Genomic DNA, 24,587 nt, shown 5'->3' on the forward strand with positions numbered 1-24,587 from the left:
TGTGGAATGGAAGTCAAAAAACTCAGCACAAGCAAAAATACAAAAACAAAACCACTTTGATACATGCTTTGGAGGTGATTCCACAAAGTGAACTGGAAGAAGTGTTCGAATCATTATTAAATCGCTGTAACTAGTGTATTAAAGCGGAAGGGGCTTATTTCAATTAAAAAATCAAAATAATTGATAGTTTGTTTTTATTTCATTTTACTGACCCAATATTAAAAATTCTTTGACACACTGTGTATTATTGTAAATAGTATAACTGATTGGGGGGGGGGGACCAAAAATAAGCCATATTTATGCAAATAGCTTCACTTTATTCAAACAATGATCAATTTTATCTTTAGCAACACAGAATCTGACAGCATCTTTCTTTTCATAGAAAAATATTTAAAAAAAAAATCAACACAAATAATAAGAATTCACAAATCCAAAGTGAAAGTTCAAAATGAAAATACCGGTATTATGTAACATTCATACATAAACAGCCAAAGGCACTCAAACTGGGATGAAAAATTTCGCTGGGGGAAAAAAAAGACTGATTACAAAAGACCTTTTGTAACCCGCGAAAAAGAATTTGTAAAAATAATCAGCTATTATTTCACATACATCTCTTCCAAAAGACAACAGTTTTTAGAAATTTTCTTTAGTATCTGAAATAGTATCTATAATAACCTGCATCTATATTTCAAAATTTCTCACTTATATTTTCAAGCATTTGTAAAGTACTAAATGAAGTGTTCAATTTCTGTTATCTTAAAAAAACTATCATAAACTTTAAAAAAAAAGATTACATTCACAATTAAATACTGAATCAGCTTTATAGTCACTGAATTTACTAAAGTCTTCAGCATGCATGCTATACACAAGGATCAACAATTTGATTGATTAGTCATGAAAAATTTAAATCCAGTTAGTAACAAAAGAAAGCAACCCAGTCAACAACACACACAAAATTGAAATATTAAAAGTGCATATTTTACTTCAAAAAAACCATTTTCAATTGCCAAAGGAGGGGGCACTGAAAAATATGAATATTTGTAAACAAAATGATATAAAATAGGAACAACAAAACAATTCGGACATCAAAAAGACTAATATATAATTAATTTTTAGTTACCAAATCTGCAACAAAAATCAGATGAACTAATTAATGATAATATTTACTATTATCATGCAAAAAAAAATTTTTTTTTGCTCAATCATAAAGGCAAAATCCTGGAATGCTGGCAAGTTTTAAACCTGCTTACAATACCCGTACACAATAAGCACTTTTTTTTTTAATTGGAATGATCAATCTAATCTTATACAAAATTTGAAATATAATGTGCATATAGATATTGCTCTATAATTAAAAATAATTTCAAACTTAACACAAAATTATTTTTTTCTAAATATACTTGATAGAAGTGAACTTCAACATTTTATTAAATGTAAGGTAGATAATCATATAAATCAAAAAATTGAAAACATAATAGAAGTGATTTTGGAAACAAGGATATTCAACAATTCATAGCTTTTCAAAAGAAAGACTTAAAAATGAATTTAAAAAAAAACTCCAGGTAAATACAAACAGATTTCATTCAGTGATTCATGCACCTGTGTCAATGAATCAACACAAGTAATTCGCCGGATACATCAATTTTATGATCAATGCTATAAAAGATCCATGTAATACCACAACATTATGTGTATTAGTATTAGTCCAATTACTTCCACCATTCTAAGTGCATTTACACTCAAGAGAAACATTGTTATGTAAGTAAAGCTTTGATATTGTACTAATAAATGTTTTTACACATAAGAATAAGAACTCAAGCTTAGATATGTAATCAGTTTTTATAAAAAATCCTCAAACCGCAAACAACTGAAACATTAGACTGCTGTCGAATTACACACAAACATATCATCAAAACACAAATTGTCATAACATTTACATGCTAATACAGAATTACTTCAATTCAACGTGTATGTGACGAGTTAAAAAAACCTGACGATCATTTTAACAGATAAAAAATAGGAAGTGATATTCATTCACAAACAAGCTTAACAAAATAACTTATAGGGCAGATAAACATGTCACAAAAACAAACACATGAACTGCTCAGATTACATTTTTTTCTCCTCTTCTTTTGGGTGCTAAGCACAATAATCAAAAGTAACACAAAGCAGTGTCACTTTCACAACCAGTCTCATAAATCCTTGCTTTGATCATGCTGCAGCAGTAGCAAAATAGAAAAATTGCTTCCTCATGAGCTATTCGAAGTTTGCAGCCTGAATTTCGGCCGAACCTTCCATCAAAAGCTGCTGAAGCAGATCGGACAGAATTTCAAATGATTTACCATACGCTGATCGAGTGAGGTGCATGTAATCATACATGTCATGATGTGATATCGTTCCATCTGGCATTATAAAACCAGGATCAACATCAACAGTCTGTATGTTAGGAAACCGTTTCAGAATATCTCTAAGTTTCTCATTGACTTCGCTGAATTTCTGTCTCAAGGGATTTGGATTCCTGCCGCAGGGAAGAATTTTCTGAAAAAACGAAGAAATTTGTTTTTGCATAACACGATTGGATGTAAAAATCAAAATCTTGATTCATCAAAAAGAATGTTAAATAGTTGAAAAATAGTCAGAGAAGGCCAAACCTTGGTATAATGTCATCCAAATAAAAAGGACCTCATAACAGGGGTGACTTAATAAGGAGCACAATTTGCTAATAATGCTGCAAGAGCCTTTGGAAATAGATTTTATAAGCAGGGTGATATAAAAACAGTAGACATTATGCAGAGGTCTGACTGTATATGTAATGCTAATCTAATTATTGCTATTTTTAAGAATGATGTAGGCATATTTTAATCCTACAAAAGATGCTGGACCAATGAAATACATGTATCGCAAGACTGCCCGATTTACTGAATATTAACAAATAGAACAAATAGAAACTATAATACTTACAAGTACTACTAATGTCACCTTTGGTTTCTTGCTCATAATAGCTTCTACACAGGCTTGAATTCCTTTCAGTATTTCAGCGGATTCATGAGCAGTGTTATTGCCACCAACCGATAACACGATAATCTGTGAAAATCAAGGAAGCAGGAAAAACTTATTGGTATAATGCAAACTCTAAGAATATTACACTATCTGATTAAGTACTGGGAACTAGTATTCTTGAAAACTGAAAATATTGTTTTAAAAAGTATCAACCAAATGTTTGAGTTCCAAATAAAAATTTTAGACACTCGTACAATTTGTCTGATTGCATGAAGACCAGATGAGATTTTTAAAGCCATGATCTTGAACATTCATGCACACGTTTTATAAGTACAGTTGAACCCAGCTATAGTGAACTTGGCTCATAACAAACCCCTGAATGCAACAAAATTTTTGGTCCTATCCTATAGGATGTTTTCTTTTTGGATTAGATACATAGCAAACCAAATTTTTCATCTCTTAAAGTTCATTATAATAAAGGGGGGGGGGAAGAGGAGGGTTTGACTGTATATGCTATAGCCAATTTCTGAAGTCTAGTATTTCTCAAAGTATGCAAGAAGGTAGTATGCTTTGGCTGGCAAATTCATGAACTGGCTATACGTTGACTTTAACATCATGTACAACATTTGAATATACCATTTAACCTATATATATATAGCTTTTATGACAACTTATTATGTTAAGGAAATTGGTCATCAGTTCTGCACACACATAACATACAACTTTAACAAGATTGCCAAATATGCAGATCTTCTTACAAATAAAATCTCTTGATTAAACTACGGATAAAATCTCTTAGACGCAATGGCAAAAGTATATTCCTAACTTCAGAATAGATAAAACTGCTTTATATATATTTATGGTGTACATTTGTACCTAGACTTAGATGCATTCCTGAAAGTTACTCATCTTCAAAATCTCAAGCCAACCCTTCCTTCTCTAGGCTAAAGTAGCATCATTATTATGAGGTTACTCTCAATATTTCCACATACATATGATCAAGTTTTAAAACCTCAAACACATTCCATCTATAACTGCAAATGAAAGTAAATAATTTTTTTTTTTTTTTACCTTTGGATTGATAGAATCAAGTTCACCATTTTCAATTCTCCATAAAACATTTTGGGTTTCATCCTCTGCTATTCCAAAATTCAGACAATGCAAAGGTGCAAAATATTTCTCCCATGTCTGTCAGATGAAAAAACAAAAGATATGGATGTGACATTGAAAACAAAATTATTCATAACATTTTCCTATTGTAACAAATATTTTAATTCAGTGCATCACCCGATGAACATATTACTGTCAATGGTCTGACAGTAACACCACTTGACATGATATAACTATCTTTCCTTTGAAATGAAGATTAGTTAAAAACTATCTTCAGCAAAAATGGAGCGAGTGTTGGAATAGTCTTCCTACAAGGTTATGTTTTTGAGGTTTGTCCAGTGAGTAAAAAAGTTTTTCTATTTCCTTCTGTGGATCTTGCAAAATAGATTGATTTATTGAGAGGTTTAAGTAATTCTGTATTTCTACCGCAAGCAGGGTTACAGAACATCCTCGTTTAGGGGGGGGGGGGCATGCCCTCCTTTTTTTTGTTTTTTCAACCATCTTCCTACGTTTTAGAAAATTTGCCCTTTTGTCCTCCTTTTAAGGTTTCTGGAATTTTTTTCCCTGTGCAAATTTTTCTCACCCAGAGAAACACATGTGTGTGTGTGTGTTTCCCCCCCCCCCCCCAACTCATGTTCATACACTTTGACCAAGAATACAAGAACTTAAGTTGCCACCAAACAGGGCAGATGCTATTCCAACCAAGACGCAGCTTGCTCCAGGATAATATGAAAAGACAGTCCGGAAAAACAGTCTGGAAGAAAAAAACTGCAGCATCCATTTTTAAGATTATTAAATTGTTTGCTCACCAACTGCTAAAGCCATACCCTGGAGTGGGGAGAGATGGCAGTCTGACCTAACACATGGACATACCCAGGTAAGGCCAGAAGACCTCCAGTGTAGAAAGGGCCTAATGATAATAAGACCTGGTCAAATATTTGATAGTGAGTATGTAAATTGGGTGGAAAGTATTTCTGGCCAGGTGGGGAGGGGGCAGAAAAAACACTTTGTCCAGGGGCCTCTGAGGCCAGGGCCTTCATTTCAACTTTTTCCAGGAGGGGGCAAAGAATATGTGTACTCAATGTGTATATATATATACCATTTTTAATGTGTTTTAAAAAGCACTCTGAGGCCATTAAGACACCCTCGAGGGGAGTATTACCTCTTTCATTTCAAAATATAGAAAAAAATAGTAGGTACAGTTCTTAAGGATTGTTTTTTGTCACTGCAGTGGTGCCATCTACTGTAAAAATTTGGAAAAATAATGTTACTAAGAGTGCACATGCAAGCGTCCTTCTTTCTAATTCTTCGAATCTGGTAACCCTAACTACTAAGTAATAAGAAATCAGTCACACTATTAATTTTTCCTACATTTTTAAATTGTATGTAAACATTTTCATACACTCATAAGTCAAAATTACTTTAACAATAAAGGGCTTCTCTTTTACAATTCAACTAATGTTTCTAGATTTATTTCTGCACTGCAAAACTACCTTCAAATGAACAATAGTATATGATGGTTACAAGATATTTAAGACGGCCAAGGGAAGAGTTATTTACAGTTCAGAGTGTGTTGATTTATATTGAGCCAATTGAAAGGAACACTATTTCTATTATACTCCATGCTTTTTAAAAAACTTGCCAAAATTAGGCCTGATAATTTTATTTTCACCACTGCTAAACTGAATAAAATGCTTGTTATGCAGAAAATCCATTCACAAGCATGACTAGTTTCAACCAGGATACGTTGATTTAAAAAAAAACCAGGCCTATGGGTCATGAAGCTGATCTTGCTGCTGATTTTGGGTCGTGGCTGAAAAAAGGTAAAGAACCCCTGCTTTAAAGCAACATCATGTAAGTTGGAAACACATCACAATAAATACATCCATCAATAGTGTAAGAAACAATCTTGTCAATAGAATGCTTTTCATTTATTTGATGCTGAATGACTCATGTACATTGAGTGAATCAAGAAACCTGAACCATATGTGATAATACTCATGGCAAGTGGAAGGGGGATCTTATGAATAGAAGCACTCTACAAGAAAAATATTTATCCATAGACTTAATTCAGTCTTAATGAACTTATGTTACATAAACACGGTTTTTTAGTGTTTATATTTCTTGCTAGTAGTTTGTTTTTTAATTTATTCATCAATTTGCTGAATTACATTTGGGAGGTTTGGTGAGAAAATGTGCAATCTTAATGATTAATAAGATTTGTTTCAATCAATAAACAGTTAATTTAAATTTAAAAACCCAATTTAAATAAAAAAATGATTCCAATTCTTTGATTTTTTCATACCTTGGTTTCGATAAGTTTTTGCGCAAGTTTTACATGTGCCGCAACAGCATATTTCAAATGTATTTTAGTGCTCACTGAATATTTTTCTAAGACAATTTTTTCAGTCACTAGTCACACTCACATACTAAGCATTAAGGGTTGGAAATTGATAAATCGAAGACATTTTTAAGCAAGAAATCAAGAAATATAGTAAATTTTTAAAGTTCATAACCAGGTTTTATTTTTGCTGCATACATCTTGAGTATTAATTCAACATCTGCAATATTTTCTCATTTTTGCACCATCAAAAAAACTACACACTGGGTAATTTTAAGAATACAATATTAATGTTTGTCAATTTAATTTTTTGTGATACTCATTACTGATTTTGAGGTTATAATTTAAGAGTTTGAAAAGCAACTAATCCATGTTGGTAAAATATTCATTTCTTCTAACGGTTTATTTGCAGTTGCAAAAAAATTTTAAATATGCTTCAATTTTTATCCTACATCAAATTTTGGTGTGATGAATGTTTACATAAACACAGATCACAACATCATGAAGATCCATTTCTCTTTAAAATATGATTTTTTTTACAAATCTATTTTTTTGTCAAGTAAAAAATTCTATGAGACTGATGAAAATATTTAAAAAGCACAGAGGTAACTCAAGAAAAAAATCTGTCATTGCTACTTATGCAACCTATTCTTGGTAGACCTATTTTGCCCTAACTAAGTCTTTTTTTTTTCTTTTTTGGTGGCAAAACTGTGTTTTTGCCCTTATAACTTGGATTTGGTGCCCCAATGTGTCTGCACAGCCCCTGCAAAAGTTACAGCTATTCATTATTTCACTAAAGAAAATTAATTTCTTGCAGTTACCATAAGCATAAAAGATTAAAACAAATGTGCATAAAACTTTTTAAATATTACCTCAGTATGTGCAGCTAAGGCAACAAGAAAATCCCCAATGAAGAGAACATCAGGCTCCTGTTCATCCGCTTCAATAATAAAACGCTTGTGCTTTAAAAATAAAGATTAAGAACAGTTGATCATTCATAATAATGATAACAAACAATAAAAGATTTCAATAAGACAGAGTACAAGGTCACAACTCTCATCGATCTATTATATTGAATGCTCTAATAAACTTCCAATAACATCACAATATAGAATGAGAAAAACTCATAAAAAATTAATGTAAAAAAAGTTGATTTCTCTCAGAATATATTTCAAGAAGATATATACTTGTGAAACTTAATAAACCCTATATACGGATAGATATTATGTATTTAATCCTGGACAAATCATATGATAAGTTGCCGCTGTTTTTGATTTAGCAAAGTCAAACAAATTATTTTTCAAGCAACTTCAGACTGGAAAAGTTGTTCGAGAACAACAACTTCGGTTCCCTTTTTTTTTTTTGGAAACTGATACGACAGCATTCTCATAAATCCTTTATGATAAATGGAGTAAGAGGAGATTATATTAGCAATCATCATTAAGCTTCATCACACTCACTGTTAACAGAAATTTTGTCAAAACAAATGGTTAGTTTAAAAAAACTAAATTTTACCATAGCCATCCATCGACCATCACCTCTAACATCATCAGGTGGTGAAGGTTGTTCAGCCAGAACCATTTTTTACTCAGTAGAAAGACTGAAATGAAACATTCGAAACATTAAACATTTCTACACTTGTTTAAACATGTCTTCGGCTTTCTATAAAAATATTCATTTTTTATCAACACAGTGGGCATATACATTTTTGAGAAAAGACTCAAAATATTTATCAATTTTTCAGAGACTTATGGCGATTGATCCCTTTCCATGTCATCAAAACATATTGACATGATTCAGAAAAAATTTCTGCTGCCCTCATATTTGATTGAAATTTTTAGGCACTAATACCAACTTTTCAGTCCCTATGACAATTTTTTGCCTGGAATTTGTCAAGCCTTATCGATACAGTAGAGCATCGATTATCCGAAACAATTGGTGTTCCGATAACTGATTTTTAAGATAATCGATCTTTCACAGAAAAAAAATAGTACCAGTGTCATAGGAGCAATATGAAACAAAGAAACAGTGATATTAAACACAAAACTGTATATATTTTGTATCACATGTCTTACAAATAACAGAACTAACTAACCTAGTCAGACAAATTCAAAATGGAAAATCAAAGTAAGCCTATAGTTCAGGAAACTAAGTCCAAAATTTTCTTTTGCTTCACTAAAAGCACTAACAGCCACTAGTAGAACTGCTACATGGCGTACAAATTTGAATTTGCCAACTAGAACGCTTTCGGTTAACTAATGTTTCGGTTGATCTGTATTCATATAATCAATGCTCTACTGTACTTTGAATAGCATAATCACACAGTACTAATTAAAACCTATAAATGATCAAAATTGTGTTACAATAAATATTCTCATTAATTTGATACAATTAGGACAGTAATAGATTAATGAAAGAAATTCTGATTTTTATCAACCCGTAACAGCCAAAAGTTAATCCAGCCAACTCTTTTTATCAGAGCCGATGCATCGAGCTATCATATAGCCTATTACCGATGCAAAATTTTTAATGAAATATTCTTTGCTTTAGGATTTTATGGAAACTAACATGCATATCAATGGTTGAAATTATTTGCTTTGGTTTAACGTTTGATTAAAAAATGTTTGTAGGACAAAGACCAGATTCTCGTACACCATATTTGAAAAAAAAATTATCAACATTTTTATTTCAATCTCCCGCATGTGGGTCTAATGCAAGTGCACACAATCCTTAACCAGTCTCTGGCTACAACAGCATTTGTCGTTGCTGCCTTATGTGATGGTGGTATCTATAGTGCCATAGATTTTACCTATTCCCATAGGGCCTAGTCAAAAAATCTGTGGTTCGTCACAAGACGAAACCTTTTGCTGCCAAAGAAAACATGTCACACAAGGGGAAAATAAAGATATTTCAGGGTGACCATGTGACCCGTTTTCCCAGAACATTCCCATATTTTCCTGTAATTCTGGCCCTCTTAACTTCCTAAAAATTGTACTGTTTCTGTGTTTTTTCAACGAAGCCTACTTGAATTCTTATTTACCCATTAGTACTATATTTGCAGCAGAGCTCTTTATGTCCAACCATAGACTAATTTTCTTTAGAGATTTTAGTAATACTTTTGGATACTCAGTTTTGATATCACATTTAGTGACAATTGGCTATTACCCATATTTTTCTCGAGAAAACATGATTTGAGAAACAAACACTGAGATTGCAGGTACTGGGATTTTCTTTGAAGATTTTTGATATCTGCAAAACACAATTTGATGCTTTGTAGGAATTTTTCTATAAATATACAAAAAATAAGAAGAATCTGGTTTCCGACAGAAGATTTTGATAAGGCTAAAAAATTTGAAGACTTCCGGGTAAATTGGAAACATTTGCACCTATTCAAAGGCATCATGTGGATTTTTCTGTCCCTATCACATGGATATGACGGAATAATTTGTCATACAAATAAACACATCAACCTTATATCCTGGCATTGAGCCCTCAACCAAAGATTTCTGATGACACACAGGGAACAAATTCTTCCCCTCACCATGTGAGGCCCCCTCAATGAAAACAAGTTTGTCTTACTTTATAAATCCATAACTATCTACCATCAAGGGTACCCAGCCTTTAGGAGAGTGAGAGCCAATTCATTGATTCCAAAACACGTTGCGGGCCACTTCATTAGTTTGAAAATGCATTGCAGGACACTTAAGTGATCTGAAATAGCACTGTAGATCTCTTACATGATCTGCAAATTTGCCACAGGCCACTTAAGTAATCTGGAACTATGCCGCAGATAATATAAATGATGTGGATTGCTTAAATGCTGCCGGTCACTTGAGTGATCTGTAAATACGTCTTGGGCAGGGTTTAAGCTAGATAAAAAATTGCTTTAGCAAAAAAACAAAAATAGTGGGGGGGGGGGGGGAGCTTCAGCAAAATGCTACAATGCTAATGATTTATGGTTGGATGTCTTCTCGTTTCATACCTCCTGTATGCTTTCTTGTGAAAGTGGCTCTTACTTCTTCCGCGTTTTGCAAAAAATGCGACCGTAGCTTAAACCCTGCTCTTGGGTCACTTGAGTGATCTGTAAATAGGTCACAGGTTACTTAAATGTTGTGTAAATATGCTTCATGCCATTTAAGTGATGTGAACCTGCACAGCGGGGGGTCACCTGTAATCTGTAAATGCTCCAATATTAAGCTAAAGTGCTCCAAAGTTATGCCATGGGTCACTCATATGATCTGGAAATTTGCCATGGGCCACTTATGTGGAACTGACTATAAATGTGCCACTCGGTTCATGTTTACAAAATTAGGTTTGACATCGCAGTCCCACATTTTGACCCGCGGGCCGTAGGTTGAACATGTATAAGCTACGTGTACCCTTCACGTACGCGAAATATCACCTCTCAAACCATGAAATAATAATCAATGTTAAGTAATTGAAATACATATTTGCATACTCAAAACGTTTTTACAGGGGAGAAGTTCCGAATGTGAATATAGTTCTTCGCTCATGATTTAGTAAACAATTTTCAACTCATGGTAATGAAAACCGATGACTCATGAAAGCGTAAAAATAATGAACAGATATATCATTTCGATAATGAAGGCGTAGCTGAATTTCATGTTCTCATGAGAACTTACCTGTCAATTTCAATGAATGTACAACACGTTTAATATATTTAAAAAAACGACAACACAAGCCTTGTGTGCAAATTATAAAAAAAAAAAACGTTGAACCGTGAAGTCTGCAGTTAAACGCGTTTATTTACGAAATCACTATGCAGATGAACCGGTCGTCTGGAACTGTAACCGCGCAACTTTTGTCAAATATATATATATTTCGAAGCAAAAGTAATACTTTTTTTTTTTTCGCGGCAATGAGACCGTATCTTCATTACTTTCCAAAAAATTTCAGTTTGTTTACTCTTTTTGTATATGTAGGTAACTAAAATTTGAGGATTATGTCTTATCTGTCAGATTAAAGAAAGTGATTCATCATCCCTGCCTTTATCCTTGCTCAAGGCCAGATAAATTCGTTGATAGTTGAGGTCTGATAAGATTGGCCATTCTTGTATTTCGAGCTAATTCTCGGTGGAGGAGCGAAAAAAAAATGGCAGAGAAAGTAGCAGTGGTTTGTATATTTTATAATTATTGCCAGTAAAAAAAGTTTCGCAGCTATGTTTTTCCTATGTTAATCTATAGAAATGAATTGGAACCTTGTGAAAATGAAATCTATGCTCAAACTTGAGAATCCTTAAATACCGACTTTGATTTGGGAAAGGGAGTCCCCGGCAAAGCAGTGAAATGAATTCTAACCGCTAGTGAAAATGAAATTATGCTCCAATTTATGAAGAATCTGAACCTGAGGGATGGGAGGTCCCCGGCAGAGCAAACGTTGGAGGACTTCCGCGGATAGTCAAATACAACGCCACAACTAGATGTTTTGTTAGCCGAAGCAAAAAAAAATGCATTTCAGCACCCCCGTGTAATATAGAAGGAGCTGTATAAAGCAAGGGTGCTCAAACTTTAGTAGAGTCCGGTTCACTACATTTATTTGAACAGGTATCGCAGGCCATTCAATTAATTAAGTGACTATTCAATTAATTAAGTCTAAGGTTTTTGTGCTATTTCGTCGTCCCCACCAATTTATAATTTAATAATGGTGTTCTTTGTTTTCACCTAAATTTCGCCGCCCGAAGTGGTTGCTCTCCCTGAGACACTCTAGTTCTGGCCCTGTCAGGAACTGTGTCGCAAATCATTAAGTGATCTGTTAATTTCCCATGGGTTGCTCTGGAACTGTGCTGCTGTGATCTATAAATATATGCTGCAAACCACTTAAGTGACAAGTGATCTGTAAATGTGCCTCAGGCTGCTTGAGTGATCCAGAAATATGTCATGAGCCACTCAAGAAATGTGGAACTGCGCCATGAGTCACCACTGGAATGATCCGAAATTGTGGCACTGGGCACCTAATTGATTTGCTCTACTTAATTTTTTAAAAATTAGGTTGCCTGTCGCAGGCCACATCAGATGACTTTGAGGGCTACAGGTTGAACATATGTGTGTTAACTTCACTTTAAGGGTGAATTCAGCTCTCCCCTCTAATCTAGACACCAGATAACATGCCTGCTTTCCCTCTCCCTTGTTTCAGCCGTGGTCAAGTATTCTTTTTGTGAGTGAATATGTAGGTCTATGGTTTTCATTTGGAGGCCTTGAACAAATGTCCCACTTGCCCATAGATATAAAGTTATTAGGAATATTAGAGGGGTTTAAAAATATTGGTTGTTCTTCAGACCCATTATTTCTATAACTACTGTGGATCCTGCTTATAACATTTTTCAAAAAACCGTTTGGAAAAAATGCTTTAAACAAGAAATCTTAATGAGGATCGGTTAGAGTTGAGATTGCGAAAATGAGTCTTGTCAAGTGGGACCGTTATAAGATTAATAAGATGTAAGATTAATAAGAATATAATATTAATAAGGTATACAATGGAAGATAATATAATATTAAAATAAGATATATATTATAATCCCAGAAGTGTAAAATGTAGATTGTGGCAAATATTTGGTAGGACACTGAGGCTCTTGGGGCGGATAAAAGTTTAGGGCTATTGTGCACTAGGCCATATGGAAATCTGTCTGTGCTAAGTAACAAGTCTCAGAAGTGAATTTATGGTTTTGCTGCTCTTCTCTCATTCTTATCCAGGGTTTTTTCAACCAGTGTGCCACGAGAGAATCATAAGTGTGCAGCGAAAAATTTTAAAAGAAATTAACTAAATCATTTTCTGAAGAAGTCCAAAACATCGCAAGTTCAAATTTTATATCAATAAGTGTGTACTTGTCTAGGGATTCAGAATATTGTTAAACAAAGAACACGATACTTCTTCCATTCTTTATGTTACATTGGTGGGAATATGGTTTTTCCGTAATGAAAATATTAGCGAATTAAACCGATCACAACTGGAATTCTTGAAAGAAGGCTGTATTTGTAGTGTGCCTATCCAAAATTTGACCTTGCAAAGAAGATATTATTGGGCAAAAAACCCGAAGCTCAGATATCTAATTTAGCTTTGTTTCAGAAATTTTAATTATCTCTTCATTACAAAAAGCAATATCATTTTTATTTGTTAATATATTTAAAGATTAAAATTCTTGATTCTTGGGAAACAATCCTAATTTAAGTGCGCCACAAAAGTCCCAAGTTTTTCAGACTTGTGTGTGCTCAGCTTCAGCTTTATGTAGGATATTCTGATTTGTAAATGCAGAAGGGGGGGGGGGGTTGCTTGACTCTACTGTGGGTGCTCGAGTATCCTCACTTCTGAAGCCACTGAATAACCAAGATTTTTCACCCTTTGGCTGAAGCCCGCTTAGTTGCCCTCCCGAAAATAAGCTCTGCCCCATACTTCATTTGTGAAAAATTAAAAACCATTAATGGAAGCAATATAATTTGTCAAATTACATATGGGTTTCAATATCACTATATCCCTAAAAATTGAATATTAAATAAACAATTTTGCTATTACTTGGATTGGTACAAATTGTGTTAAAGATGTGTTTTCATGTGATTAAACATATTTTATTGTAAACAAAGAACACGATACTTCTTCCATTCTTTATGTTACATTGGTGGGAATATGGTTTTTCCGTAATGAAAATATTAGCGAATTAAACCGATCACAACTGGAATTCTTGAAAGAAGGCTGTATTTGTAGTGTGCCTATCCAAAATTTGACCTAAACATATTGTATTTCTAGGTGACTGGTGGCAACAAAGGAATTGGATTTGCCATTGTGAGGGGACTGTGCAAGAAATTCGAAGGATCCGTTTACTTGACTGGTAATAAGACTTAGAAAAACTTTATGACTAAGGTTCATAGTTTTTGATGGTGTTTTTAAATACATAGCACAGAGGCGATTCATCTGTGGCTTTTGGAGTTTTTTTGCCAATGTCAACTGACCACTTTGTAAAAAATGACTGTCCCATTAAACATTACAAATAAAAAAGCGATAAAGTCTGTGGGCCACCTGGATACGATACTATTACTGAACCATACATTCACCTTTATTCCGAAACCACCAGATTCTGAAACTTGGAAATGAGGACACATGTAAGCTCACCCGTGGCGATGTAACATCACATAATTATATATATTTTATGTATGTTTGCAACAGATGCTACTACTATTAAACCAAACATACAGCTTGTACATATTCCTGTATGTAATTTCTAATGAATCAGTACACGTCAGAATGTCTTGTGTGAGTTGATGTACATGCATGACTCGAGAATATGTCCAACTTTTGCTTGTTTAGTGTACTTGCTAGTGCTGCCACCTGTGTTCCATACTTTGAAGTAAAGATGGTAAATGCTAGAATTTTCCTGCTATGTTAGTATAGTGTTGTAGGACTGCTGCTCTCTGAGGAGAGACCTAATTGGGAGACCGGCTCGCATCCGTGCCTCGAATTCGGAAACCCCAGAAAACCAAATTTAGCCGGCCACCACTGTACTGTCAACAAGGTCTGAACCTTGATCCTTGCCATGAGAGTCCAGCACGATGTCCACATGACCCCACAGTGGCTGTGGTGCCAATGTACCAACAAAGAGCAACAATCATTTTATAAAGAGAACTACTAATATGTATACAGTATTTTGTAGGGAAAAGGAAGAGTCTTTTAAACAGGGTATTTATTAGGGAATCGGGCATTGAGTGTTGTTTCACTTGTTTTGTTAATTTCTGAATGGAAGAAAAAAAAGGTAGCTCCTGGAGACATCTTAACGCATGGGCACCTCACATGTAGAGGTGGGACACTCTATGATAATGAGATCTATAGTTCGATTTTAAAAGTATGTAAATTGGTTTGTTAGCATTTCCAGCTCAATCGAGAAGAGATCCCAGAGTTTACTCTGTCTTGATGCTATTGAGGGGACCCTGGATAACCCTCTCCTAGTTCACAGCATTAGCTGTTGCTAGGAAAACAATATTATTATTCCCTAAATAGATGTTGTGATTTTACTTTATCCAGGCTGTCTCCTTCATACTAACATAATTGAGCATATGTGGGACTGGCTACAGTACCAATAGCATCTTTCCTGCTTGGAAGCAACTTGGATTCTCATTTTCTGTAAAGTGAAACAGCAATTTATCAAAGCATATAAATACTTGTGAAGGGGGGAATGAAATAAACACACACTGACAGATTGATTCATGGTGGTTTTTTTTCCTAGAAAAAGAAGAAAATTCTGAAACCTTTTGAAAATGAGAACTAAAGGGATAAATTTCAAAATGTATGAGAATGCTTAAAATGACAAAAAATGAGGTAGTTTGGTTTTTTAACTATTTCTGTGTAGGTTTTTTTTCATATCAACTTTTTTGTATATCATTTTAAAGAAGTATTGTGAGTATCGTGTCATCATGGCTCCTTCTCCAATTTAGTCCATGTAACAATTTAACAATTCAAATTCATGTCACATAAAACGATTCTAGTGGTATAGAATTGGATATTTATATGTGCATTATTATTGTTTATTTACTTTATAATTCAGCTAGACACGAGGGAAGAGGAAAAAATGCAGTTAAAGATTTGGAAAAAGAAGGGCTCCACCCAAAGTTTCATCAACTTGATATTGAAGACATGGACAGCATAAAGCGATTTGCAACTCACATTAAGAAAAGTTATGGTGGTATTGATATACTCGTCAACAATGCAGCAATTGCATACAAAGTAATTACTGTATTTAATATTATACACAGTATTTATTTGAACATTAACACACAACTTGGCCTTTGCATTTTTCAAACTGGGAACGAAAATGCAAAACTAATAAATTTTTGTTTTCAAATTTTCATTTCAAAAAACTTGTACAACATTAAATTCACATAAGTTACAGAAAAAATTCAACTTGGTACCAAATGATTTTAATTTGTGTTTATTTTTTTAGGTAGCATCGACTGCTCCTTTTGCAGAGCAAGCAGAAAATACAGTTAAAGTTAATTTCTTTAGCACACTCAATGTCTGTAAGGAGCTCTTTCCTCTCTTGAGACCTCATGCTAGGTATTTATTTGTTGTATTCTGCAATTCATTGTAAGCTGCATTGTATTCACAAATTAATGTGTTCAATATTGTTAATGACTGTGCAAACATTTAGCACTAGATTAATTTTTTTTTTTTATACAAAGGTTTTTGTTATAGAACTTGTTATTACTGAGCAAGAAACATTTTTCAGATCTTAATGATACTTTATTAAGAATTAGGATTAACACTAATTTCTTATGTTAAAACAACGTCTGTTATAACAAGTATGGCTTGTAACGAGTATCTTACTGTAACAAGTGATTGTCAAATAGTTAATTTTAAAGATGCAAAAACTATTTGGATATATTCAGGGCTCCCACTCAAAAATTAGAAAAAGTAGGAAAAAGCAGGACTAAAAAGTAAGATGTGGGGAGCCTAGACAATAATCATAGCATAACAAAAACTCCTAAAAAAATGTTATTTTTTAATTTTTTTTTCATAGCACTATTTCAGTATCCTATGAGATTGACTCAATTCAAAGCAAAATGGCAGAAATGACTTGGTTACAAAAACATTTTTGGCCAAAACAGTGCACTAGAAATCACAGATAATTCTTTTCTATTCTCCTCACAATATAAATTATATATACAGTAAAACCTCGTTAACTCGTCACCCTAATAAGTCGTCACTCCGGTTAAGTCATCAGTTTTCTTCGTCCAAGTTTAGTTTTCATAGATAACAATGTTATAAAACCCTCGTTTACTCGTCACTAATTTCGGTTAACTCGTCACTGTGGCAAAGCTTGAGAAAGAGAAAAAGATGGTTTCTATGGTTCCAATAAAAAAAAGAGCTTCTAAATGGGAAGAGATTTATGGTTTCCAACCTCCTTTTTCTTACAGTGACCAGAGCATCACCGCCCCCCCTCCCTCCCCCGCGATTGAGGGAGCCGGAAACAAAACCTTTACTACAAAATCAGTCTCATCAAGCTGCTAGGGGTGGGGTCAACTGGTTTCACTTCTTACGTACATGGTGGGCCACTAAATGGGAATGGGGTTCTGATGCACCGCATCCATTGCCTCTCCCCCCCCCCCCCCCAATGAGCATGAGCCTGCCTTCGATTCTCCGAAGTTGAAGAAAAAACAGAAGACATTCTTGCATTGTTGAATGACTGCACACGGACGGCAGTTTTGATGAGAAAAAAGAGTGTCTTCTTTCAGTTGTCAAGACATACCCCATGATGACATGAGCTCTGAAAATTCTGGTTCTTGTCAGTGAATGCTATATACGTGCTGTAAGTAAATTGCTACTTTTAAACCATCTTACAAACGTTTTCAAATTAATGATGTCTCAAAAGCGAAAACTCTCATATTTATCTTTAAAGGAGAAACAAAATTTGGTTGCTCTTTTCGAAAAATCTAATGTTTCGAAGTTTGCTTTTGCAAAGGAACACTGTATTCCGCGGACCACGTTGAATGATATTTTATCGTCCAAAGGAAGTATAGAGGCAAGTGATTGCACGGATCAAAGGAAATGATTGCAAAAATAAAAATTTGAAGTTGTCGAAGAAGTCCTTCTCAGATGGTTGAAATTCATTAGATCAGAAAATGTCCCGATTTCCGTTGTTATTCGGAGAGAAAAAGCCCTAGAAATTGCAAAAGAACTTGATGTTGAAGGTTGCAATGGCAGTAATGGCTAGATTGAACGCTTCAAGAAGAGACAGTCTTTCCTTTAAAAAAGTGAACAGGGAAGCAGCATGTGTTAATGTCAGTGTGGTAGAACACTAGAAAAATCACATCCTCAAGGATATTTTAGCACGTTATTCTGAATCGGATGTGTTCAACATGGATGAAACTGGACTATTTTATCGTCTTTTGCCTGATAAGACTTTAGCGTTTAAGGGAGAAAAGTGTACTGCCAGTAAACTAAGTAAACAACGTTTGACAATTTTGCTTGGTGCGAATATGGATGGAACTGAAAAGCTAAAGCCTCTGGTGATTGGAAAAAGCAGGAAACCTTGGTGCTTCAAGAACATTAAATCCCTCCCAGTGGATTATGATAGCAATTCAAATGCTTGGATGTCATCAATTGTTTGGGAACAGCAAATTTGTAAATTGGATAAGCAATTTTCAAACCAAAGAAGGAAAGTCGCTATCATAGTAGATAACTGCCTGGCTCACACTCGTCTTGAAAATTTGAAAGCCATTGAAATGATATTTTTACCGCCAAATGTTACCGCACTTCTCCAGCCCCCTCGATCAAGGAGTAATTCGAGAATTCAAACGAGGTTATAAAAAATTTCTTATTAAAGATTTACTTAAAGCTGTTGAAGAAAATGAAAAGTTTGAAGTCTGTTTTAGATGCAACTAAGTATACCCACAAAAGTTGGAATTTAATATCACAGAAAACAATGAAAAATGTGTTTAAACACGCAGGGTTTGTGAGTAATGATCAGCAAAGTGTGGTTGAAAATGAAGACCCCGATTCTGATAGTTTTCCCAATTTATTGGATGACATAAATCTTGAAAACTCAAATATTCCCGATATCATTGATTATATGGACATTGATAACAACCTTGCAATATGTTCAGAAGCGACCCTGAAAGCGTTATGTGCGGAACTGTCAGAGGAAAAACAACATAACAGTTCAAGTGACGAAAGTGACATAGAGGAAATTCGTTTGCCACCTAAAAAAACAAAAGTTCTTGAAACTTTAGAGACTGTTCAAGATTACCTTACATCTGTTCAAGGAACAACCGATGAAGAATTCAAAGCACTAAATGTGTTAAAGAAAAAAGTCATTTGTTTTAATAGCTGCTTTGTTCAGTCTAAATTAAAAAATTACTGGAAAAAACTATAAATGCACCTGTATACATACAAGAAATACAAGAACAAAACCACACAAGAAAAGTAAAATTCGAAAAAGTAAAAGGGTTTTTTTTTTTTTGTGATCTGAAAAAAAATGTATTACTGTTGTAAACTCCAAGTTATTTTTTAATACAATGCTATGCAGTGTAACCTCTCAATAAGGGACACCCATAGAAGTGTCCCCTTATTCAAAGGTAAATTAATTCATGTTTGAAGGTGACAGATCATGGAATAGAGGACTTAAAATAGTTTTGTACTTTATTTTATTCCCTAAAACAGAGGTTTAACTGTATATTTAAATTTAATAAAGTTTTACAATAATGCACATTTAAATTGACGGCACTCCGCTTAAGTCGTCACTCCGCTTAAGCCATCACAATTTTTCGATAACTTGAGGTGACGACTTATCGTGGTTTACTGTATATATATTGGGGGGGAGGGGGTCTTCCACAGTCAAATCTGTCAACTCTCTTCAGCATACAGCAAAGATTTTTAAAAATGACGTTCCTTCAAGACCACTTTCAAAAACACAGTGCAAAATGTGTAAATTACGAATTCTGGTGCAAATAAGTCAAGGTGAACCGAATGGTTTTACTGTATTGACATCCCCCTTTTTTTGAAAGGGATTTGTTTACATTTTATTGTTCAACACCAGTGTAATCATTTTTGAAAAAATGAAGCACTTTTATTTCTAGCTCTTTGCTGAGTATTGTATACATTGTTTACGCCTCTGCATGCCCTAAAAATACAGGAGACAATGTGATGCTATTGGGTAGCATCAGAATCACCAAACCTAGAATAAGCCTGTGTATCCAACTGCTTTGTAATGCAAACTGTTCCACCTATACACAAAATGTGTGCCATCATTTTGAATGATGAGTGCTAGTTACTGTCCAAGACCATAAAAAGTAAATACCGAATTATTTTTTCCATCCAGACAAAAGTTTTGTCCATCCAGTCTACTCTTGAACCCTCAAACTAAGCAAATGAGAAATTAATAAACCATTTGCCCCCAAATAACCCTAAAAATGATAAAATTTCTGCTTTGGCAGAATCATTAATTACAATCTATAACATTTGTACTATTTGTCAATATATTGATGATTCCTTGCTCAACTAAAACTAATTACACAAATTTTATAGATAGGATTTGTGGTAGAAAATTAGGATGAAAACTGAGAACGTAGGACAAAAGTATGATATTTTACCAAAAATTAGGACGAGTGGGAATTGAATGAATGTCTTAGAGAACCAACTGTTATGAAACCAAAAATCAATTTTACAACTGGGGTTCTGTTCATTTATATTGGAACAAAATGAGGTAAAAGACTTATAATGCAAAGAATAACAAATTTTCTAAAATTTATAACCCAACAGAACGGGAGGAAAAAATTGATTTAAAATGACTCATGGTTTTATAATATACAGCTCTTCTCTGAATTTGTGTATTTTATACAACTTTTGCTATTAATTCACTGTTAATACTGGTGCATCTATAGATGAGCAAACAAAATTTGTTTAATTTTCAGTGCATTCAAGTATTTATTACGATGTCAAAACATATATTTTTTGAGTGCTCATCCGAAATGGATTTAACTTCAAACTTCTGTAGCTGAAATTTTTTATACCTCCAAAAAAATCAGTGGCCTGAAGAACTTTGGGATGTTTTGACAGTTTGAAGTCTGAGGATATCTGAACTTTTTGTCAACGAGACGTGATCAAGATTTAAAAAGAAAAAATAGTTACATTGGTATAAAAAAAAATCCCAACTAATTTCTGGCTGTTCTAATGCTGAACTTGAATGTGCCAATCTTTGTAGATTTGAATAAATATCACGCGCAAGTAGTTTTTGCACATGCCTATTTCCATAATAATTAAATCGTGAAAAAACTTTGACTATCAAAATCTTTATAAATTATTATGCATGTAACTATTACTTTTTAAGTGTAATAAATACCATAGAAAAACTTGGGAACACATGGGAATTCCACAAATTGAGGTTGGCATTTTCAGACCCTTTTAAAAAATAAAAATGTAAACAAATATTATAGGCCAATTCTTACCAAAAATGTTGTCGAATGGCTGCAGAATTGCCAGTTATTTGCTTATAAATAACCCATGGTCGAAAATAAATGCTACAGCTAGCATGGCCCCCACATGGAGAAGGCTGACAGGGGCCCGAGACAATTACCATAATTTTTTGTTTTTTCATGCTATAAATTCACTACAGAAAGGGAGAGATCCCAGCCTAGGGCCCTGCTCCTGGATGGCCCCCAGGGCCATGACAGTAAGTCTGCAGAGTTAAGTATGATATCCTGATCCTGTAGTAAAACATTAAATTACTACCCCCAACATAATCAGGAACTTAAATAAAAAGAATCCAGAAGCTGATTAGAAGTTTTAATTTCAAGTGTTTTTCATTTTTTATTATTTAAGTATCTTAAGTGAGAAAATTACATTTCAGTTGGTTTTTTTCTTCCAATTAACAGGGTGGTCAATGTGTCTAGTTCTGCAGGCAGACTCTCTAATATACCTACAAAAGAACTCAGAGAAAAGTTCATTGATCCACAATTGACTGAAGAAAAGCTGTGTGATTTAATGAAACAATTTGTGGAGTGAGTATTCAATGAAACAGTTTTTCATTGTGTGTGTTACTATAGAAATAAGTCTATACTAGTTTGCCAGTACAAAAAAAAATATTAAATATTTCATTATATAAAATCGAACTTTTGTTGAACGATAATAAATATTTTGCTGCAAATTCCTCAGAGGAATGATTACAAAAAACAAAGTTTTAAGAGGGATATTTTTTGAAATATATAGCATTATTTTGCCCCTTACAATTTTTATTACTATTATGAGTTATTTTTAATTTTAATTGAATGTAAATGTTGGGATATTTAACATTCTTTGAATGCTTTTTTTTTTTTTTTATTGCAGGGATGCTAAGAAAGGTATTCATGTTGATAAAGGCTGGCCAAATACAACTTACCAGGTTTCTAAAATTGGTCTTACAGCTTTGTCTTTCATTCAACACAAGAAATTTAGCAATGATTCAAGGCCTGACATTGTTGTCAATGCTGTGAGTTCTTTTCTTTCAGTCCATCAAATCAATAAAAACCATTTTTTGGTATAACAACTACATAAATTAACTACAGCGGTACTTGATATAACGATAAATCCCTTTATAATGACATTTTTTCCAATCTTGTTTCAAAATGCTTGGTCTAATGTTAAACTGCAGCTTCTCAATATAATGATAATCTCTCTACAACAATATTTTTTCTTGGTCTACAGAGCAACGTATCTAGGTTTCACTGTATTATATTATAGTACTTCCCAATTCTATTTTGAATTCATCGGTTAAAACTAGGTGAAGTTAGCAGATATCAAATACAACTTGTTTTGGCAAAAAGCGTCACGAAAATATGCCATAGTATTGTGCTGTAAACCTTGTATAAATGGACACCAATTCTCTAAAGATCAGACTCAGATTAGCTATTTTTTGTTATTTATGACACTATTTTCAGTGTTTACCCAAGCACCTTTTAGTCGAACATCGTGAAAATCAAGGAAGCCTTGGACATACAGGGATAGGATTGTCATGGGATGGTAAAATTCCTATTTTATTTAACTTCAATTTTTGAGTAGGGATTTTATTTTCTACACTTCAACTTTTATGTGTGGAAAATCCCTATTTTATTTGGAAAAATCGCTTTTGTATTTATTAGGGAGTGGTTTTAGTATGAAATACGCACCCGCGCAAAAATCTCGCTAATTTCCATTTTTAAAAATTGGCAGCTATGCAAGTATAATAAATATATAATTCATGTCATATCTTCATTCACAGGTTCATCCAGGTTATGTTGACACCGATATGACAAGTCACAAAGGGCCTCTTACTCCTGACCAAGGTATGTTTTAATCAAATTGAACAGCTTTGCCCGAAACTATAGAAGACTAAATATGTTAACATGATAAGGACTAGACATTTGAATTGATAAAAATTTGATTACCTAAAAATTTTGATTTACAAACTAAGCTCACCTTCATTTTCGTGTGGTAATGAATAATAATGAATGTGGAAATAAATAGTCTGGCTAATTGAGGTCTGCTAGTAATAGGATTTCTTAATGCAAAATGAAAGAAAAAAAAATTTGAAGCTGATAAGGTTAATCTCAAATAGCAGTTATCAAAACTATATTTTAGGGTAAAAAGTGTGTGCTTTTGTAAACCACTTGGATCCTGTTAAAACTCTCAATTGCAAGTAAACTACAAACAGTTTCAACATTGTAAAATGTTGTTCGATATCACCGCTGAAGTAAATTCAAGTTTTTAGGCAGATGGTTTTTGAAAGAAAAAAATGTCATATTGTCAAAAGTGCAGAAAAAAATAACTAGAAAAATGAGGATATTCATTTTTTTAAAATATTTTTTACGATTAATCATAAAAACGGCTATAGTAGGTCGCATTAAAAAAACTAGTGTACAAATGAGGGTCAATAGTATGTTTCTCAGAGTGTCAGGGAATCCTTACAAGTTATGAGTAGAAAGATTATATGAAGCATCGTCAATCTTTGTATTCAAATTGCAGCACTGAAACTCTGAAGAAGCTTCTCTAATAAAAAAGTACTGAATTACAATGCAAGATATACAACACTTTAATTTTTTTTTTCCTATCTTGGGTGTTTCTACCCTTTTATTTCTTGCAGGTGCTGATGCTCCTATTTATTTAGCCCTTTTGCCTCCAAATGTTGAATCACCTAGAGGAGAGTATGTTTGGTATGACAAGAATATTGCAAGTTGGCTTTAAAAGCTGGAATATGTCTCATAATTGAAATTCAAAGCAAATGATATATTTTTCAATATCTGACAGCTATAGTGCATTTAAAATCAAACTATGTATGATGTTTGAATATTTCAAAAGCATTTAATCCTTCTCAACAAATCGTGATTGAATTTTTTTCTAATTAAAACTTTCAGAATTGCTAGAACTATTCAGTTTGAATGAACTGATTGCTGTTAGATATTTTTCGAAATTTTATGAGCTTCTCATTATTCTTATTACTTCTCAAGTCTGTTATAACCTGTTGTTTGTTCGAGATGTTTTTTCTTTGATGTTGCTGAATGTATATTTTTATATCACGTTCATAATAAATAGAGAGGAACGAAGCATGGTTGCTTTAGCAAGTTATTTCTTCCCACTAATTTTTTAAGATTTTTTTTTTTAAATCTTGAAACAAAATATTTTGAAA

The 24,587-nt window shown here is 33.5% G+C and overlaps 2 protein-coding genes across 2 annotated transcripts; one reads left to right on the forward strand and one right to left on the reverse strand.

Moving 5' to 3' along the window:
• Window positions 1-296: 296 nt before the first annotated feature.
• On the reverse strand, window positions 297-11,230 carry Paf-AHalpha (Platelet-activating factor acetylhydrolase alpha). Its single transcript, XM_089231225.1, has 6 exons — window positions 11,095-11,230; window positions 7,967-8,051; window positions 7,324-7,413; window positions 4,072-4,188; window positions 2,962-3,084; window positions 297-2,538 (listed from the first exon to the last, which is right to left on the reverse strand). Exons 2-6 carry the CDS (start codon window positions 8,030-8,032, stop codon window positions 2,257-2,259), a joined length of 678 nt encoding a protein of 225 aa, XP_089087351.1. The 5' UTR covers window positions 8,033-8,051; window positions 11,095-11,230; the 3' UTR covers window positions 297-2,256.
• Window positions 11,231-11,252: 22 nt separating this feature from the next.
• Window positions 11,253-24,504, forward strand: LOC149087007 (carbonyl reductase [NADPH] 1-like). The gene is made up of 8 exons (XM_089231224.1): window positions 11,253-11,584; window positions 14,210-14,291; window positions 15,999-16,177; window positions 16,395-16,507; window positions 21,823-21,948; window positions 22,274-22,415; window positions 23,184-23,247; window positions 24,045-24,504. The coding sequence occupies exons 1-8, from the start codon at window positions 11,564-11,566 to the stop codon at window positions 24,143-24,145; spliced, it is 828 nt and encodes a 275-aa protein (XP_089087350.1). The 5' UTR covers window positions 11,253-11,563; the 3' UTR covers window positions 24,146-24,504.
• The last annotated feature ends 83 nt before the right edge of the window (window positions 24,505-24,587 follow it).

Source organism: Pholcus phalangioides, unplaced genomic scaffold (assembly GCF_987345545.1).
Source record: "Pholcus phalangioides strain wild (caught in Gottingen) unplaced genomic scaffold, Ppha-v1.0 ptg000004l_1, whole genome shotgun sequence".
Lineage (NCBI taxonomy): Eukaryota > Metazoa > Arthropoda > Arachnida > Araneae > Pholcidae > Pholcus > Pholcus phalangioides.